The sequence below is a fragment of the Pleurodeles waltl genome, chromosome 2_2 (genome assembly GCF_031143425.1).
Source record: "Pleurodeles waltl isolate 20211129_DDA chromosome 2_2, aPleWal1.hap1.20221129, whole genome shotgun sequence".
Taxonomy (NCBI): domain Eukaryota; kingdom Metazoa; phylum Chordata; class Amphibia; order Caudata; family Salamandridae; genus Pleurodeles; species Pleurodeles waltl.
The window spans coordinates 1129795599-1129813362 of NC_090439.1; the positions used below are offsets into that span (position 1 = coordinate 1129795599).

Below are 17764 nucleotides of genomic sequence, written 5' to 3' on the forward strand. Positions count from 1 at the left end.
TGCAGTGGACACTCGCCAACGCGCCGAATCGGCGACAATCCAATCCACATTTACAATTGTAGCACATACTTTATCTTTTACTTCTTAAAGGATACATTATTACAGTGCGTCTAACGTAGTTATTAATACATTATTTAACATATCACTTATAAACATGATCTGTTGCAGTCGTTTATTACAAGAGTGTTTAGACTTTTGTACACGCAAATTACACGATATTTTATGTGATGATCCCTTCGTATTTGCCTCCGGCTCACTCTTTTCGAAGACGAGGACTTTTGGCCGCATTAGTTTACAGTGTTGCGCCTTGGAGTCTTAGGAAGAAACTAGGCTCCCTCCCCGCAGGGCCCGGGGAGCCGGAAGTAGCGTCACGCTCTGCGGCATGCCGGGAGAGGTAGTTTTGCGCCCGCGCTGCTGCAACCGTCGCAGTCCGTGCAGCTTCGCGCGCCGCAGCCATGGCGGGGATGGAGCTGCTCTCCGACCAGGGCTACCGGGTGGACGGGCGGAAGCCGGGCGAGCTGCGCAAGATCCAGGCCCGCATGGGGGTCTTCGCGCAGGCGGACGGATCCGCCTATATCGAGCAGGGCAACACCAAGGCGCTGGCGGTGGTGTACGGGCCGCACGAGGTGAGCCCCGTCCGCTGGTGGCGGTTGCTTCTTCAGAGGCTCTGATATCAACAGGAAATGTCGGCCTAGCAGAGCGTAAACGGGCCAGGAAGCCGCCAAGGAGCTGCACCCACACGGACCCGCCCGACCGAACAATAGGCCCGAACCGAATAGCCTTGTAATGCACTTCAGCCCCAGCGACTCCACCGCGCTTCTTCTCTCACCGCCAAGTTACATCTTTATTGTAAACAAATATAAAACTCTAAGTGACTTCAACTTTACACGTCTCTTGCAAACGATCCCCACATGCATGAACCCCCACCTATTTCAGCATACTTTGCATTACCATCCTCAAAATAAATCCATTCTGTTTATTTCGGTGTGCTCGCTTTGGCGCGGATAAACCTTGAGCTGTCCATTCCGTCCACTGTAAATACAATTCTATTTAAACTATGTTTTTGACACACTATTCACATCATTACATCTTCACAGCCAGTGGAATTAAACGGTTTCTCCCCATATGGTGCAGCTACCTTAATATTTATCTCAGTCACGAAATACCCCAATTGCTTAACCCAGCACACCTGATTGAAATACTATTTCTACAACTCCCGTTAGCATCGAGTTGTGTTAGCAGTCTGTCATAATTATTCTAACTCAAGTAGAGATTAATGGTTATTCTGCACGTTATATGACATACATGCCTGATTTTTTTTTTTTTTTAACTTTCTATTGACATTTCCAAACCAACAAAAGGGAGCGAGCACCTTCCCCGCGGCCAGGCACCTGCTCCAACATTTCGGGTATTATAATAGCCAGGTAATAATGTTACAACACATTGAGAAATGGCATAACCACATTCATGTAGATAATGACACACCGACTCTCATCCCATTGGTATGTCCCCCTCATCCCGCATATGAACTTATGTGTCTAGAGAGATCAACCAAGACTTGTCTGGACAGGGATCCAAGTGTATACCCTACGATCCCGCCCAGTTCTTCTATATTTTATGATGTTTCTGAATGCAGCCCCTCGCAGTGTAGACCACATGCTCCAGACCCATACAGTAGTCCATACATTTGGCCCGTGTTTCCGCAGGAGGGACCACCTCGTCTTTCCACATCCTTGCAATATCATGCTCCGCCACCATCAAGCCCAACCATAGTAGTGCCTTTTCATATCTATTGTGCCCCGCCATCCTCGGTCGTTCGTAATGTATAAAAGGACGAGCTTAGCGTCTCTGGGAAACTTACCCCATGCCCCCTTCTGGCCAACACCTCCCGCCTGGAATGAGAGAGAGTAGGACATCGCCAAAACGTGTGGGACCGATCCCCTTGTGGGTTCCTGCATCTCATACAATCCCCTTTATCTATCAGTCCCAAGCAGTGCAGTTTTGTCCTGGTGAGATAAGTGCGGTGGAGCAGTTTCAATTGTATCATCAACAATTTGGAGGCTTTTACCGCCTCTCTGGGCACCTCCAGTGCCTCCTACCAGTCCTCTTCTTTCATCTGGCCCAGGTCCCCTTCCCACACCCGTCTCACCGACCCCATATTTGTAGATCGAATAAAGTGCAGCCAAGATTTACAAAATCAAATTTATCTTTGTTTATTTCAATTGAAAAAAACAATGGATATGACTTTTGTGGCTGTTTTGCCATTTTGGAACGTTTGCAGATATTGACTGTAAACAAGGAATGTTACTGGAGTGCAGGGCATATATTGTATTGCAGCATTTATATAGTGCTTACTGCCCAGTGTGGGGCACTGAAGTGCTTACCTACACGGGTACCATGCTACACCTCGTAGGGTGTATGGTTGGAAGTCTATTGTCTTTGCTTTGTTCCTGCATAGTGTGTGTTTCCATGTTGCGCGTCAGGACCACCGAGGTGCAGTTACCGAGTTATGGGATGCAGCACTGAGCAGTGTGATGGATAGATGGATGGATGAATGTGTAAGAGATAGGTGCATAGTTTGTTTTTCAGTAAGCTTATAGCTTTGAACAGCTCTGTAGAACCCCTTATGGTATTTCTTTTTGATCATAGTCCACATAGTCGATTACTGCACTGAGATGTCCATTCTGAGAGATTTTGTTAAAGGTTGTGGTCCTAAGCAGGTACAGGTTGGAGGAAGAAATGGTGGAGAGATCTGCTGGGATCGACATTGGTACTATCATCTCTTATCTGACTCGTCAAATGTCAAGAAGCAGAAATAGTATGTAGGTTGTTGGGTCCTGCACCTGTGGACTGAATTAAAGTTCTCGGTTGTACATGTTTTGGTATACCTTTTACGTAAGAACTGGGATGTGGATCGGGGACGTTAAGGTGATGCTCTGATTATCCTCAGAAATCTTCTTTACTCCTACTCTTTGTAGTGACAGTATTTACTGCCCTTCTGCCCATCCTTTTGTATGCTGCTGGCAGCATGTTGCAGATCTCTTCACTTACTCCGTGCCTCTTCAGTTGGTGATGGGTGGTGTATTGCTGTGGACTGGTACAGTTCTGGGTGATGACGTATAGCAATTTTGCCTTATGCGAGTGTGAACGTGTCAAGCACTATAGGAAAATTATTATGCAGTTTGTATTACTCAAAATCGACTACCTGGCTGCTGAGTGTTATGGTATTAGTTTGGACCAGGAGGGTTATATATGGAATTTTAATTGCATTTATATAGTGCTTACTACCCCTAATGATGAATGCCGCTAGCTGCAAGCATACAGTTGCTCGCTTTAATGTCAAATGTTTTTTGCCCACCTAATAAATTGATTGCCCCTAGTGACTGAAACTGAACCATTTTTGCAGCTAGCCTGTATGACCCATCATCCCCATTTGCTTCAGTTTGTAATATTAATTGTGCAGAGCCTCTTGCTAAATAATTCCACATATACATGTCTATAAATTATTAAAAGCCCCAAATTTTACTGGCATCCAAGCACAGGGTATGCCACTGCACCCCTTTGGTTTAACAGTGGCAGAACATTCTGCTGTCAGAGCAATGCCTCCATAGCGAACCATCACCTACAGGTTAACATTCTTTTATTGAATATCTGCTGTTTGAAGGAGGCTCGCTAAGCACTTGTAACATAAACCAGTTTTAACCTGTTGCGGCTGTACGTACTCTGCAAATTTCCATAACATAACATCTTGCAGAAGATACCCAAGATCCACTCACATAGAGGCAAGGCCTCAATTAGATTTATAGAACAGCCTTCTGGCTGGTCTTCTGAAGGTGTTTGGTCCAGGTCGTGCCTCTTGCTGTTTCGCTCTTTGGAGTAGCTAGTGCACCTTGCAGTAATGGGCCTCTCATTTCGTGTTCTGCTGCTTCATTGATTGATCCCTTCACATTGAGAAATCTGCAGGTCTTCTTTGATTCCTTGCAGGTCCTGTGGCTCCCGCTGGTTTTTCCTCTGGGCTGGGCCCTTTGGTAGGCAGCCACTTCTCAGCTTGGCACATGAGCAACTTTTTTGTCAGAGATGGTTATTGGCTTGATGTTCAGTCATTGACTCCTGCAAAGGTCTGCTCTGAAATGTTTTTAGCAATCCAGGCAGGTTTGCCACACTTGTACCATTGGTCTCGGTTTTGAGCTCTGTGTACCCTGGCATGTTTGGGGGGGTTGTGGTTCTCCTTTGGTCATTCTACATGCTTTTTGTTTTATCTGCCTTTCTTCTGAAGCCTGCCAGGTGAGTTGAGCTGGTGCCTGTCTTCCTTATGGCAATTCTCTTCCTCTGTTCTGGTGCTTATTCCTCCTTGGTTGCCTCTCTGCCTCTTTTGTGGCCTGCGTGGGGCTGATGTTTAGTGTACTTCTGGCCTGCTTGCAAGGGTCTTGTGCAGTCCTCTGTCTATTGGTTGTGTCCTGGTCTCCTCCTTGGTGGTGGATCTCTGCTTGCCCTTGGTCATTGTCCTCATTACTTGAGGTCACAGTGCTCTTGCGCTGGCATTTTATTGGCAGTTTGTGTTGTTTGGGCTTGTTGGGCTGTGGCTCCCCATGGCCAAGCTTTCCTATTTTTGGGGGCTGAAAATGCATGGATCGGACCTTGGCTGAAATGTTCCCATCCTGTTTTGGTGCCTTTGTAACAGTGCCTATTTCACTGCTGACACTCTGGGTTCCCAGAAATCAGTCAACATGTTTTGTAATGCCTCTTATGTAAAGGACTGGGATGCGGACTGGGGACAGTAAGGTAATGCCCTGATTATCCTCAGCATTTTTCTTTACTCCTACTCCCTTTTTAAAAATTTTTTTTTTTTTAGTCACAGTAGTTACTGCCCTTCTGCCCATCCTTTTCTATCCATCCATTGGTGCTGGACATTCTTATAGTGCCTACTAGTGTGGATGGGGCCTACATTTCTTAAGTTTGAACATGAGGTTTCCTGTCTAAGACGCAACCACTCGTTCGATAAGATCTTTGACAAGCAAGCCTAGTAGTAGAAGTAAAGTTATTATTTGAAAGTAATCATGGGCGTTTTTATAGCATGATTGTGAGAAAGTAGCCTCTTTCTAGCATTGTTACCCCCACTTTTGGCCTGTTTGTGAGTATATGTCAGGGTGTTTTCACTGTCTCACTGGGATCCTGCTAGCCAGGACCCCAGTGCTCATAAGTTTGTGACCTATATGTATGTGTTCCCTGTGTGATGCCTAACTGTCTCACTGAGGCTCTGCTAACCAGAACCTCAGTGGTTATGCTCTCTCTGCTTTCCAAATTTGTCACTAACAGGCTAGTGACTAAATTTACCAATTCACATTGGCATACTGGTACACCCATATAATTCCCTAGTATATGGCACTGAGGTACCCAGGGTATTGGGGTTCCAGGAGATCCCTATGGGCTGCAGCATTTCTTTTGCCACCCATAGGGAGCTCTGACAATTCTTACACAGGCCTGCCAGTGCAGCCTGAGTGAAATAACGTCCACGTTATTTCACAGCCATTTACCACTGCACTTAAGTAACTTATAAGTCACCTATATGTCTAACCTTCACCTGGTGAAGGTTGGGTGCAAAGTTACTTAGTATGTGGGCACCCTGGCACTAGCCAAGATGCCCCCACATCGTTCAGGGCAAATTCCCTGGACTTTGTGAGTGCGGGGACACCATTACACGCATGCACTATACATAGGTCACTACAGATGTATAGCGTCACAATGGTAACTCCGGACATGGCCATGTAACATGTCTAAGATCATGGAATTGTCCCCCCAATACCATTCTGGTATTGGGGGGACAATTCCATGATCCCCCGGGTCTCTAGCACAGAACCTGGGTACTGCCAAACTGCCTTTTCAGGGTTTGCACTGCAGCTACTACTGCTGCCAACCCCTCAGACAGGTTTCTGCCCCACTCCCCCCCCGGGGTCCAGGCAGCCCTGGCCCAGGAAGGCAGAACAAAGGATTTCCTCTGAGAGAGGGTGTAACACCCTCTCCCTTTGGAAATAGGTGTGAGGGCTAGGGAGGAGTAGCCTCCCCAGCCTCTGGAAATGCTTTGATGGGCACAGGTGGTGCCCATCTCTGCATAAGCCAGTCTACACCGGTTCAGGGATCCCCCAGCCCTGTTCTGGCATGAAACTGGACAAAGGAAAGGGGAGTGACCACTCCCCTGACCCGCACCTCCCAGGGGAGGTGGCAGAGCTCCTCCAGTGTGTCCCAGACCTCTGCCATCTAGGAAACAGAGGTGTTTGTGGCACACTGGACTGCTCTGAGTGGCCAGTGCCAGCAGGTGACGTCAGAGGATCCTTCTGATAGGCTCTTACCTCTCTTGGTAGCCAATCCTCCTTCCTAGGTAGCCAAACCTCCTTTTCTGGCTATTTAGGGTCTCTGCTTTGGGGATCTCACCAGATAACGAATGCAAGAGCTCACCAGAGTTCCTCTGCATCTCCCTCTTCACCTTCTGCCAAAGGATCGACCGCTGACTGCTCAGGACTCCTGCAAAACCGCAACAAAGTAGCAAGACGACTACTAGCAACCTTGTATCGCTTCACCCTGCCGGCTTTCTCGACTGTTTCCAGGTGATGCATGCTCTGGGGGTAGCCTGCCTCCTCTCTGCACCAGGAGCTCTGAAGAAATCTCCTGTGGGTCGACTGAATCTTCCCCCTGCAACCGCAGGCACCAAAAGACTGCATCACTGGTCCTCTGGGTCCCCTCTCAGCACGACGAGCGTGGTCCCTGTAACTCAGCAACTCTGTCCAAGTGACTCCCACAGTCCAGTGACTCTTCAGTCCAAGTTTGGTGGAGGTAAGTCCTTGCCTCCCCATGCTAGACTGCATTGCTGGGTACCACATGATTTGCAGCTGCTCCGGTTCCTGTGCACTCTTCCAGGATTTCCTTCTTGCACAGCCAAGCCTGGGTCCCCGGCACTCCTTCCTGCAGTGCACAACCTTCTGAGTTGTCCTCCGGCGTTGTGGGACTCCCTTTTGTAACTTTGGGTGGACTCCGGTTCACTTTTCTCCTAAGTGCCTGTTCAGGTACTTCTGCGGGTGCTGCCTGCTTCTGTGAGGGCTCCCTACGTTGCTGGGCGCCCCCTCTGTCTCCTCTTCCAAGTGGCGACATCCTGGTCCCTCCTGGGCCACAGCAGCATCCAAAAACCCTAACGGCGACCCTTGCAGCTAGCAAGGCTTGTTTGCGGTCTTTCTGAGTGGGAACACCTCGGCAAGCTTCTTCACGACGTGGGACATCCATCCTCCAAAGGGGTAGTTCCTAGTCCTCTTTGTTCTTGCAGAACTCCAAGCTTCTTCCATCAGGTGGCAGCTTCCTTGCACCCTCAGCTGGCATTTCCTGGGCTCCTGCCCACTCTCGACACTGTCGCGACTATTGGACTTGGTCCCCTTGTCTTACAGGTACTCGGGTCCGGAAATCCACTGTTGCATTGCTGGTGTTCTTCCTGCAGAATCCCCCTATCACGACTTCTGTGCTCTCTGGGGGTAGTAGGTGCACTTTACACCTACCTTTCAGGGTCTTGGGGTGGGCTATTTTTCTAACCCTCGCTGTTTTCTTACAGTCCCAGCGACCCTCTACAAGCTCACATAGGTTTCGTGGTTCGCATTCCACTTTTGGAGTATATTGTTTGTGTTGCCCTTATACCTATGTGCTCCTATTGCAATCTATTGTAACTTTACACTGCTTGCATTACTTTTCTTGCTATTACCTGCAAAATTTTGGTTTGTGTGAATATATCTTGTGTATATATCTTATCCTCATACTGAGGGTACTCACTGAGATACTTTTGGCATATTGTCATAAAAATAAAGTACCTTTATTTTTAGTACTTCTGTATATTGTGTTTTCTTATGATATTGTGCATATGGCACCAGTGGTATAGTAGGAGCTTTACATGTCTCCTAGTTCAGCCTAAGCTGCTTTGCCATAGCTACCTTCTATCAGCCTAAGCTGCTAGAAACACCTCTTCTACACTAATAAGGGATAACTGGACCTGGCACAAGGTGTAAGTACCTCTGGTACCCACTACAAGCCAGGCCAGCCTCCTACAATGATTATGCAGGCTGCAAAGGTAATTCAAGTTTAACCAATGTCTTCTTGCCAACTTGACAATTAAGTTGGATTTTAAACTATTAGTAAAATAAGTCCTTGAATCAGTTTCTAGGTATTCCCAAACTGAAGTTATGCATTATAATGTAACTCAGTGCTTTTAAATGGAAGAGCCACACATACCCTATATTTTAAATGACAAGGGCCTACTGAGGGGCAACTCATAAGTATAAAAAGGAAGGTTTAGGCCTTGCAAAAGGTTTATTTTGCTAGGTCGATTTTGCAGTTTAGAAACTCCTACCCAGGTGGCAGAGTCAGGCTTGGAGGCATATTGTTCATTGTCACTTTAGTGGTGGCACAAAATGTGCTGCAGTCCTCTAGTGACATTTAACTTACAGGCCCTGTGTACACTTTTGTACCATATACTAGGGACTGATCGGTAGATTAAATATGCCAATCAGGAGCGCAGACAGTTATGACATGTATTAGGGTCAGAGCACATGCTTGGGGGCTTGGTTAGCAGCGCCCCAGGGCGGGGGGGAGAAAAAAAACAGTAGCATCAGTCCTGAAACAGTGAGGGTGACGATACAAGAAAGGCGGCTTTTTCCTACAAATGGAATTACTGTTTTGGTAGTGCATAAATATGTCACATGTTGCCTCGAAGTTAAGCCTGCGGGCTCTGTGCCAGAGCTACCACAGAGTTGATTTCAGGTTTATTTAGTGACCTAAGTGCTTTACCCTGATAGGGATTGGGATTATTACTTGAGGTGGGTACTTCCTCCCCTCAACTAATAACCCAATTTCTTATAGTCTTCATGTTGCTATGCAAAGTTCTCTACTGTATTTTGGGACTGAGTCTCACTTCGGATAGATCGAATATATAATGTGATGTATCTTACGTCTGCGTTGTACAAGATGATGCTTTACTTCTAGAAATACCCCATATAATTCATAGTGTTCTCTGCGACCTTTGCGTTGATCAATAGGTTAGTTGCATCGTAGGATTGTCCGTTGTTGGTCCCTGAGGTCATGGTCTATGTGAATGTATCCTTTATGTTGGGTTAATATGGTTCATGTGTTCTCTTTTTTTTTTCCCCCAAAAAACTATTTTCCAGATCCGAGGATCCCGAAGCAAAACACTTCATGACAAGGCGGTGGTGAACTGTCAATTCAGCATGGCCACTTTCAGTACCGCTGAACGCAAGCGCCGGCCACATGGAGACCGCAGGTCCAGCGAGATGACTCTGCACTTAAAGCAGACCTTTGAGGCTGCCATATTGACACAGTTGTACCCCCGCTCACAGATAGATATTTACGTCCAGGTGAGTTGAAAGTTAGAGGATCATTTATGTCGGAGGAACCCAGGTTTAGGAGAAATCTGTGAAGTTGGAGTGTCAAGAAATTAAAACAGTGCTAAGTACCTGAAATACTTTTATAAATGTGTCTCTCTTCTGCTAAGCTTACGGAATATTGCACCACTAGTGCTGGGACTACAAGCTGCATTATAAGGTGGCACAGCAGGGAATACAGTTGCACAATGAGTGCCACGTTTGTGAAGATTTAGGCACACCTGATTGTTCCATGTATGCAGTGTAGGCTCGTCTTTGAGCCAGTGCCTCAGCCCTTTTTAGGGTCGAGCCTGCGTTGCATGCGTATCGCAGCAAGACGCTTTTGTGTTTAGAAAAGGGCTCGTAGCCCTGTTTAGAAAAGGGCTCGGAGCCCTGTTTAGAAAAGGGCTCGGAGCCCTGTTGATGTCACGTCAGTCTTTTTCATTGGTTCGTGGGCTTGCCTAATAAAATCTGCTTGCTTTCATTAGTCGAAGGCATGCATACGTCATGCCTTTTCTGGTGGCTAGCCCTCCTCGAGCGCAGCGACCAAGTACAGAAAACATGCGAGGCTCGCTGTTTTCTGTCCGGCTCGTGGACTACTTTTTCTCTAATTTACTAGCGCGATTTCGCTTGGCAGAAGTCGAGCGCTTTACATAGTTAATTGCACTTTTTCGGTTACGTACATAAATGCACTTTTGCCGATAGCGTTGTAAACTCCTAACCCGACTTTTCACCTATCAGCTCTAACATGAGCAAACGCGAGACCCTTTTGCATTGTAAATGCTTATTATTCTTTGTTGGTTTTCTTTTCTTTCATTTGTTGTGTTATAATTGCATTCTCAAATACAAACTAATATGACCCAGATCACTATTGTCCAAAATTAAACTGCAACCAAACTCCACAATGAAAGGAATAACATTACGAGGCTTTCTTTCCCACAAGAGTCAATGGAAAAATATTTACAAATCTTTATTGTAGGAAGTTGGCTCTGTATGTGCTATTTCAAAGTAAGGAATAGCATGCACAGAGTCCAAGGGTTCCCCTTAGAGGTAAAATAGTGGTAAAAAGAGATAATACTAATGCTCTATTTTGTGGTAGTGTGGTCGAGCAGTAGGCTTATCCAAGGAGTAGTGTTAAGCATTTGTTGTACATACACATAGACAATAAATGAGGTACACACACTCGGAGACAAATCCAGCCAATAGGTTTTGTATAGAAAAATATCTTTTCTTAGTTTATTTTAAGAACCACAGGTTCAAATTTAACATGTAATATCTTGTTTGAAAGGTATTGCAGGTAAGTACATTAGGAACTTTGAATCATTTCAATTGCATGTATACTTTTTAAGTTATTCACAAATAGCTATTTCAAAAGTGGACACTTAGTGCAATTTTCACAGTTCCTGGGGGAGGTAAGTTTTTGTTAGTTTTACCAGGTAAGTAAGACACTTACAGGGTTCAGTTCTTGGTCCAAGGTAGCCCACCGTTGGGGGTTCAGAGCAACCCCAAAGCTACCACACCAGCAGCTCAGGGCCGGTCAGGTGCAGAGTTCAAAGTGGTGCCCAAAACGCATAGGCTCCAATGGAGAGAAGGGGGTGCCCCGGTTCCAGTCTGCCAGCAGGTAAGTACCCGCGTCTTCGGGGGGCAGACCAGGGGGGTTTTGTAGGGCACCGGGGAGGACACAAGCCCACACAGAAATTTCACCCTCAGCGGCGCGGGGGCGGCCGGGTGCAGTGTTAGAACAAGCGTCGGGTTCGCAATGGAAGTCAATGAGAGATCAAGGGATCTCTTCAGCGCTGCAGGCAGGCAAGGGGGGGCTTCCTCGGGGAAACCTCCACTTGGGCAAGGGAGAGGGACTCCTGGGGGTCACTTCTGCAGTGAAAGTCCGGTCCTTCAGGTCCTGGGGGCTGCGGGTGCAGGGTCTTTTCCAGGCGTCAGGACTTAGGTTTCAGAGAGTCGCGGTCAGGGGAAGCCTCGGGATTCCCTCTGCAGGCGGCGCTGTGGGGGCTCAGGGGGGACAGGTTTTGGTACTCACAGTCGTAGAGTAGTCCGGGGGTCCTCCCTGAGGTGTTGGTTCTCCACCAGCCGAGTCGGGGTCGCCGGGTGCAGTGTTGCAAGTCTCACGCTTCTTGCGGGGAGATTGCAGGGTTCTTTAAAGCTGCTCCTTTGGATAAAGTTGCAGTCTTTTTGGAGCAGGTCCGCTGTCCTCGGGAGTTTCTTGTCGTCGTCGAAGCAGGGCAGTCCTCAGAGGATGCAGAGGTCGCTGGTCCCTTTGGAAGGCGTCGCTGGAGCAGAGTTCTTTGGAAGGCAGGAGACAGGGCGGTGAGTTTCTGGAGCCAAGGCAGTTGTTGTCTTCTGGTCTTCCTCTGCAGGGGTTTTCAGCTAGGCAGTCCTTCTTCTTGTTGTTGCAGGAATCTAGTTTCTAGGTTCAGGGAGAGCCCTTAAATACTAAATTTAAGGGCGTGTTTAGGTCTGGGGGGTTAGTAGCCAATCGCTACTAGCCCTGAGGGTGAGTACACCCTCTTTGTGCCTCCTCCCAAGGGGAGGGGGTCACATCCCTAATCCTATTGGGGGAATCCTCCATCTGCAAGATGGAGGATTTCTAAAAGTTAGTCACCTCAGCTCAGGACACCTTAGGGGCTGTCCTGACTGGCCAGTGACTCCTCCTTGTTATTCTCATTATCTCTCCTGGACTTGCCGCCAAAAGTGGGGGCTGGGTCCAGGAGGCGGGCATCTCCACTAGCTGGAGTGCCCTGGGGCATTGTAACACGAAGCTTGAGCCTTTGAAGTTCACTGCTAGGTGTTACAGTTCCTGCAGGGGGGAGGTGTGAAGCACCTCCACCCAGAGCAGGCTTTGTTTCTGTCCTCAGAGAGCACAAAGGCTCTCACCGCATGAGGTCAGACACTCGTCTCTCAGCAGCAGGCTGGCACAGACCAGTCAGTCCTGCACTGAACAATTGGGTAAAATACAGGGGGTATCTCGAAGATGCCCTCTGTGTGCATTTTTTAATAAATCCAACACTGGCATCAGTGTGGGTTTATTATTCTGAGAAGTTTAATACTAAACTTCCCAGTATTCAGTGTAGCCATTATGGAGCTGTGGAGTTCGTTTTTGACAGACTCCCAGCCCATGTACTCTTATGGCTACCCTGTACTTACAATGTCTAAGGTTTTGCTTAGACACTGTAGGGGCATAGTGCTCATGCACATATGCCCTCACCTGTGGTATAGTGCACCCTGCCTTAGGGCTGTAAGGCCTACTAGAGGGGTGACTTACCTATGCCACAGGCAGTGGGAGGTTGGCTTGGCACCCTGAGGGGAGTGCCATGTCGACTTAGTCATTTTCTCCCCACCAGCACACACAAGCTGGCAAGCAGTGTGTCTGTGCTGAGTGAGGGGTCCCTAGGGTGGCATAAGACATGCTGCAGCCCTTAGAGACCTTCCCTGGCATCAGGGCCCTTGGTACCAGAGGTACCAGTTACAAGGGACTTACCTAGGTGCCAGAGTTGTGCCAATTGTGGAAACAATGGTACATTTTAGGTGAAAGAACACTGGTGCTGGGGCCTGGTTAGCAGGGTCCCAGCACACTTCTCAGTCAAGTCAGCATCAGTATCAGGCAAAAAGTGGGGGGTAACTGCAACAGGGAGCCATTTCTTTACATTTATGAAACAGAGTTGGTCATTTTTACAGTGATGTACCTATGGTTGGTGAAAGAGCAACTACCGGCTTAGTCAAAGGTAGTTTGCTATATGCACGTAGTGTGATTTAGGGAAACTGCTTAAACTTGTTTCTGAGCCGAGTTATCTGGAGCAAGTGCAATAAAATGTGGGCCAGGCATTAGCAGAGCAAAAGCTCGTTTGGCAGGAATGTTTCCAACTGGAAATACTGATCACATTCACTAAGGACAAAGCTAGCTGAGTGAAGTTTTTAATTTCTTTCCTATAGATCCACTTTTTGGAACTCTTTGATTCAGAAATCATTTGTAGAAATGTGTCCTTCAAATCTCCGATCAGAAATAATCCTTTGTTGAAAAACCTGCAGTATCTGCTGGTAGCAAAAGATAGGGTGCAGAGAGCGTGGCACAAGAGCCATGTGAAAGGATGCAGTTGTTGAAATCTTGGCCGCACTGCTATTTGGTGCTGTATAGTATCCTGCTACCTCCTCATTTGTATGGCTGTATGATGTATGAGGAGCCCTACAGTACTTTACACCTATTGTTCTCTAATACAGGGATAATTTCCCATTATGACTATCCAAGTTTAACAGTTGAATTGCACCCTACCACTTGATCAACTCTCACCCAGTCCCACCAAGTTCTTCTTGATCAATCAGTGATCTTCATCATTCTAGGATATATAAAAATCGCATGTTCTGTGTCTGCTGCCTAAGAAACAGGACATAAGTGACCGAAGGACTCAAATATGTTTACATTCTTCACTGCTCTTCTGTACCAAAACCTTTCCTCCTTCAGTACAAACTATAGTGCAAATGTCTTTGACCGTGACCCCATCCTTTCATTTGAAGGGGAGGTGTCAGTAAACATCCATTTACAGCCCTAGATCTCTACGATCTCCTTGTGAAATCAAATCGATTTCTCAAGAATAATTTTCATAAGAATGGGTTTTTTTGGTTGGACCTTTTGATATAGGTTACCCAGACACGTTTTCCTCGGATTAAAAGATTGTTTCAAGCTTTGAATGTGTTACCCTATAGGATATGAGACAGTCCTCGTAATACCCTCTGGTGTCTCCTTCAATTTTGCTGTCCTGGTGATGACCCATTTCTAATTGATTTGACATTCTGGGGCGAAACATCAACAATATTCAGATGTAGACGTTTTTTTTAATTGGAATGTGGATTTGTTGACTCTAGGGAAATGAGTGCCGCTACAATCATTATACAGTCCCTATTCAGTCACGTGTATATAGGATTGTACATATCACCAGTGCACTATTTATTCACTTTTGCACTGCACTATCACTGAGTAGAAGCACCCTTGAATAATAGTTATCATCCTGAATTTCAATTAGTTTTCTCTTAAATAAATAGACATTAAATGTATGAACAGTCCTTGACTGTGAGAGAGGTTTTTAGGAAGGAAACTATTGCTGTGGAAGTCTAAGGCTACACTGCCCCCGTGGGGGACCACTTTTTATCTATTGCCTGATTGAAAAATAAGGCAGCATTGAATTGGACTCCAAAGTTGCCAATATACTCTTTGGATATTGGTGGAGCCATGGGAAGAATGCAGCAGCCATAGGTCAGATTATGCAACGGGGAATACTAATTTGTGCATTAAGGAAAGGCAAATTATGCAGCACTTCTGATTAAAAGTAGTTCTGCAGAACAGCACAGTACATTTCATATTCATTATTTCTCAGGAGGTGTTCTAGGGTTCCGGACATGGGACCTTGTATAGAAATGCAGCATATTTTTGAGGTTATTCTACACCCTGAAATGTATGCTGCTTTGAGAGCAGCTTCAATGATGTGAATTTGCATCTCTGTTAATATTTACATTAAAAATGATGACCAATTTGGAATCATTATTTCTAATCTGCTTCAGTGAAGTTTAAGGAATTAAGGTTTTTGTTTTCTGTGCTCACCATATGGCCCATCAAATACAGATTTTTACACTGGACAACATAACCTAATTACAGCAATTAACTGTGACTAGTGAATAGTTAACTAACCTTTTCAAAGTGCCTGGTTCTGCATTGCACTAAGTATCCAGTAACTAATAACATTTGACTAATTGCAGCCGGAAAAATATAGTGTGTGGTGTAAAATCTGCAAATCATACACCAGATGGTGGATTACGTGGCAAGTGCAACAAATTCATATTTACATTGAAACTGCTCAATTCCTTTTTTCCCCCAGAGGTCCTGGGTATTGGTTAAGAGCCCATGTTTAATGGAAGTCCAGAGGCTCAGTAGAATTTACTGGTTACTTCAGTATTAGTAGAGTATGAAATGCATAACACTGTATCTTAATCATTAAATGAGGTAACTGATTACCAAACGTAATTTTTTATATTTACAGATTCTCCAAGCTGACGGTGGCAACTACTGCGCATGTGTGAATGCGGCAACCCTCGCCATCATGGACGCCGGCATCCCAATGCGCGACTACGTGTGCGCTTCTTCCGTTGGTTTCATTGAGGACACGCCACTGGCAGACCTGAGCTATGTTGAGGAGGCTGCAGGTGGTCCACAGGCGGCCTTAGCTCTGCTGCCAAAGACCGACCAGATTGCCCTACTGGAAATGAACTCCCGCCTGCACGAGGATCACCTGGAGCGTGTGATTGATACCGCAAGCAAGGCCTGCAAAGACGTGTATGCTGTGCTGGACAGTGTGGTGCGGGAACACTTGCAGGAGGTTTCCACACTCTCGGCAGATTGATACTTCACTTTTTACTTCAGATTTGTTTACAAATTTTTCTGAATATGCTTTTGATTCAATACATGTGAAATAAGAAACTTGTGTCACATCAGTAAACCAAAGCTGGTAGGATATTTCATGTCTTTTCATCCATTATCATGTTATCCTTTGCATTAATACCCTCCCATCCAAAATGTCTGCCATTATACTACATTGTACCTCGAGTCTCTCTTAATTACGTGAGTTTTTGTAAAACAGATATTTCATTACTCCTGATGTGAAGTGAGGGCTACAGGGGCAACTGTGCAAACTTTGAAACAAGCGTTCCTGTTGCAAGCTTCCTGAAGAGTTACATCTCCTCTGTAGGCTTTCACTTTTAGGAGGTACAGAGGTTGAATCATGACGTATTCCTGAAGGTTAATTCTGAGGCAGGACAATAACTTCAGATGGTACATATATCATTGAATAGAATGAATGAAGATAACAAAGTGTGCGTGGCGACCACATGAGGTATCCGATCGCTAATCAACAAATACGTAAAGAAATGAGGCATAGAGAACAAACAATTACATAGAAGTCTAATTGACAACCAAGCTTTGAGAAGTTTCCTGAACTGCAACATTTCACTTCTAATAGACAACAGTAGAAGATTTGAGGCCTAGGCAGTGTGTATAGAAACCCAGGTTCTGCCTGACCTGGTTCTTAGACCTGTTTACCCTCAGTATGTTAGCATTAGATGATCTGATGGTTCTTGATGGTGCATTTGTTACAAAACACGACTCTAAGAAGTTAGAGCCTGAACGATGAACACCTTAATGACAAACATTTTAACCAGAACCATTTAGCCACAGGCCACCAGAAACGATTTTCCAGCATGGAGGATACAGATTAGCTGCGCTTCAAATCCATCATGAGTTTTGCTGTGTCGTTTGTTCATTATAGTTTACTAATGAGGAAAAAGCTCTTACAAAGAGCTGTTCTAATCTAAGAGGGCTAGTAATGCAAGTCTGCATTTTGGTTTTTGCACACATGAGAAGCATTAGTCTTTTTTGCTTAGCATTCTCAAACGTGTAATGCAGGAAGGTGATTTCAAGGTAAGTTATTATTGAAAACGAAGCCGGGGTTAACTTCAGAGAACCGAACTGGAATCGCCCATAGAGACGGTCTGCCAAGCCTCAGTCCAAATCTGGCTTGAGCTGCCAAAATGTAAGACCTCAGTCTTATCCGTACTTAAATTGAATTCATCATCCTTCACCCAAATGGAAAATTGCTGTCATCCAGATTGAGATATATGCTGTGTCTTATTTATATCTTCCTCAGTTCGTATGATCATTTAAGTATCTTTTACATACCTTTAGAAAGAGAACCCTAAAAGAGTGTAACAGCTTAGCTCTGGCCCGTGGACCAAGATAGATGTTTAATGGAGTAAGACTGACGAAGGAACCCCGGGGTAGCCTGCATATCACCTTTGTGGCTGCAGATTTAGGTGGACTCCATAGAACCGACTTGGTTCTATTCTGAAGAAAATTGGTCAAGACATGCCAGGGCACTGCCCACTCTTACCCTAGCTAAGATCTTGGCGAGGGCATCACAGTAGACAATGTCAGAGGCTGTGGGGAGATCTAACAGGACCACATCTGCAGGTTCGCCTTCAGCTGAAGATCACCCATTGGAGCAGTGAGCACGGACTCTGTGCCAGTCTTAAACTGGCTGCTGCGGGTCAAGAATGGCATCAGATTTACGCTGACAACGGAGTATTCACAGTGCATTCGGGAACTAAACACTCACTAAGAGGAAAAATGAGATTGACCTGTAATTACCGATACGAGACAGGTAGGCTCCCACTTTCTCCAGGAGTGGGGAGATGTAGTAGCAGCTTTCCATACTTGCTGACAGTAAGAGATTAGATAATATTGCGAGCCTTGTACTGATCTCTCCTTTAGTCAAGATAATGGTGCTCATTTTGCAGTAGTTGCT

At 45.9% G+C, this 17764-nt stretch overlaps 1 protein-coding gene across 1 annotated transcript; it reads left to right on the plus strand.

Annotated features, from left to right (window-relative positions):
* Positions 1-384: 384 nt before the first annotated feature.
* EXOSC4 (exosome component 4) lies at positions 385-16011 on the plus strand. The gene is made up of 3 exons (XM_069221006.1): positions 385-626; positions 9195-9401; positions 15449-16011. The coding sequence occupies exons 1-3, from the start codon at positions 456-458 to the stop codon at positions 15806-15808; spliced, it is 738 nt and encodes a 245-aa protein (XP_069077107.1). The 5' UTR covers positions 385-455; the 3' UTR covers positions 15809-16011.
* Positions 16012-17764: the final 1753 nt, after the last annotated feature.

What these genes read in the sequence shown, in the direction of transcription:
- EXOSC4 (XM_069221006.1), top strand. Translation starts at nt 456, where the DNA reads ATGGCGGGGATGGAGCTGCTCTCCGACCAGGGCTACCGGGTGGACGGG. An exon ending in TGGTGTACGGGCCGCACGAG is followed by an intron (nt 627 to 9,194) that starts GTGAGCCCCGTC and finishes ACTATTTTCCAG; the next exon opens with ATCCGAGGATCCCGAAGCAA. An exon ending in AGATAGATATTTACGTCCAG is followed by an intron (nt 9,402 to 15,448) that starts GTGAGTTGAAAG and finishes TTATATTTACAG; the next exon opens with ATTCTCCAAGCTGACGGTGG.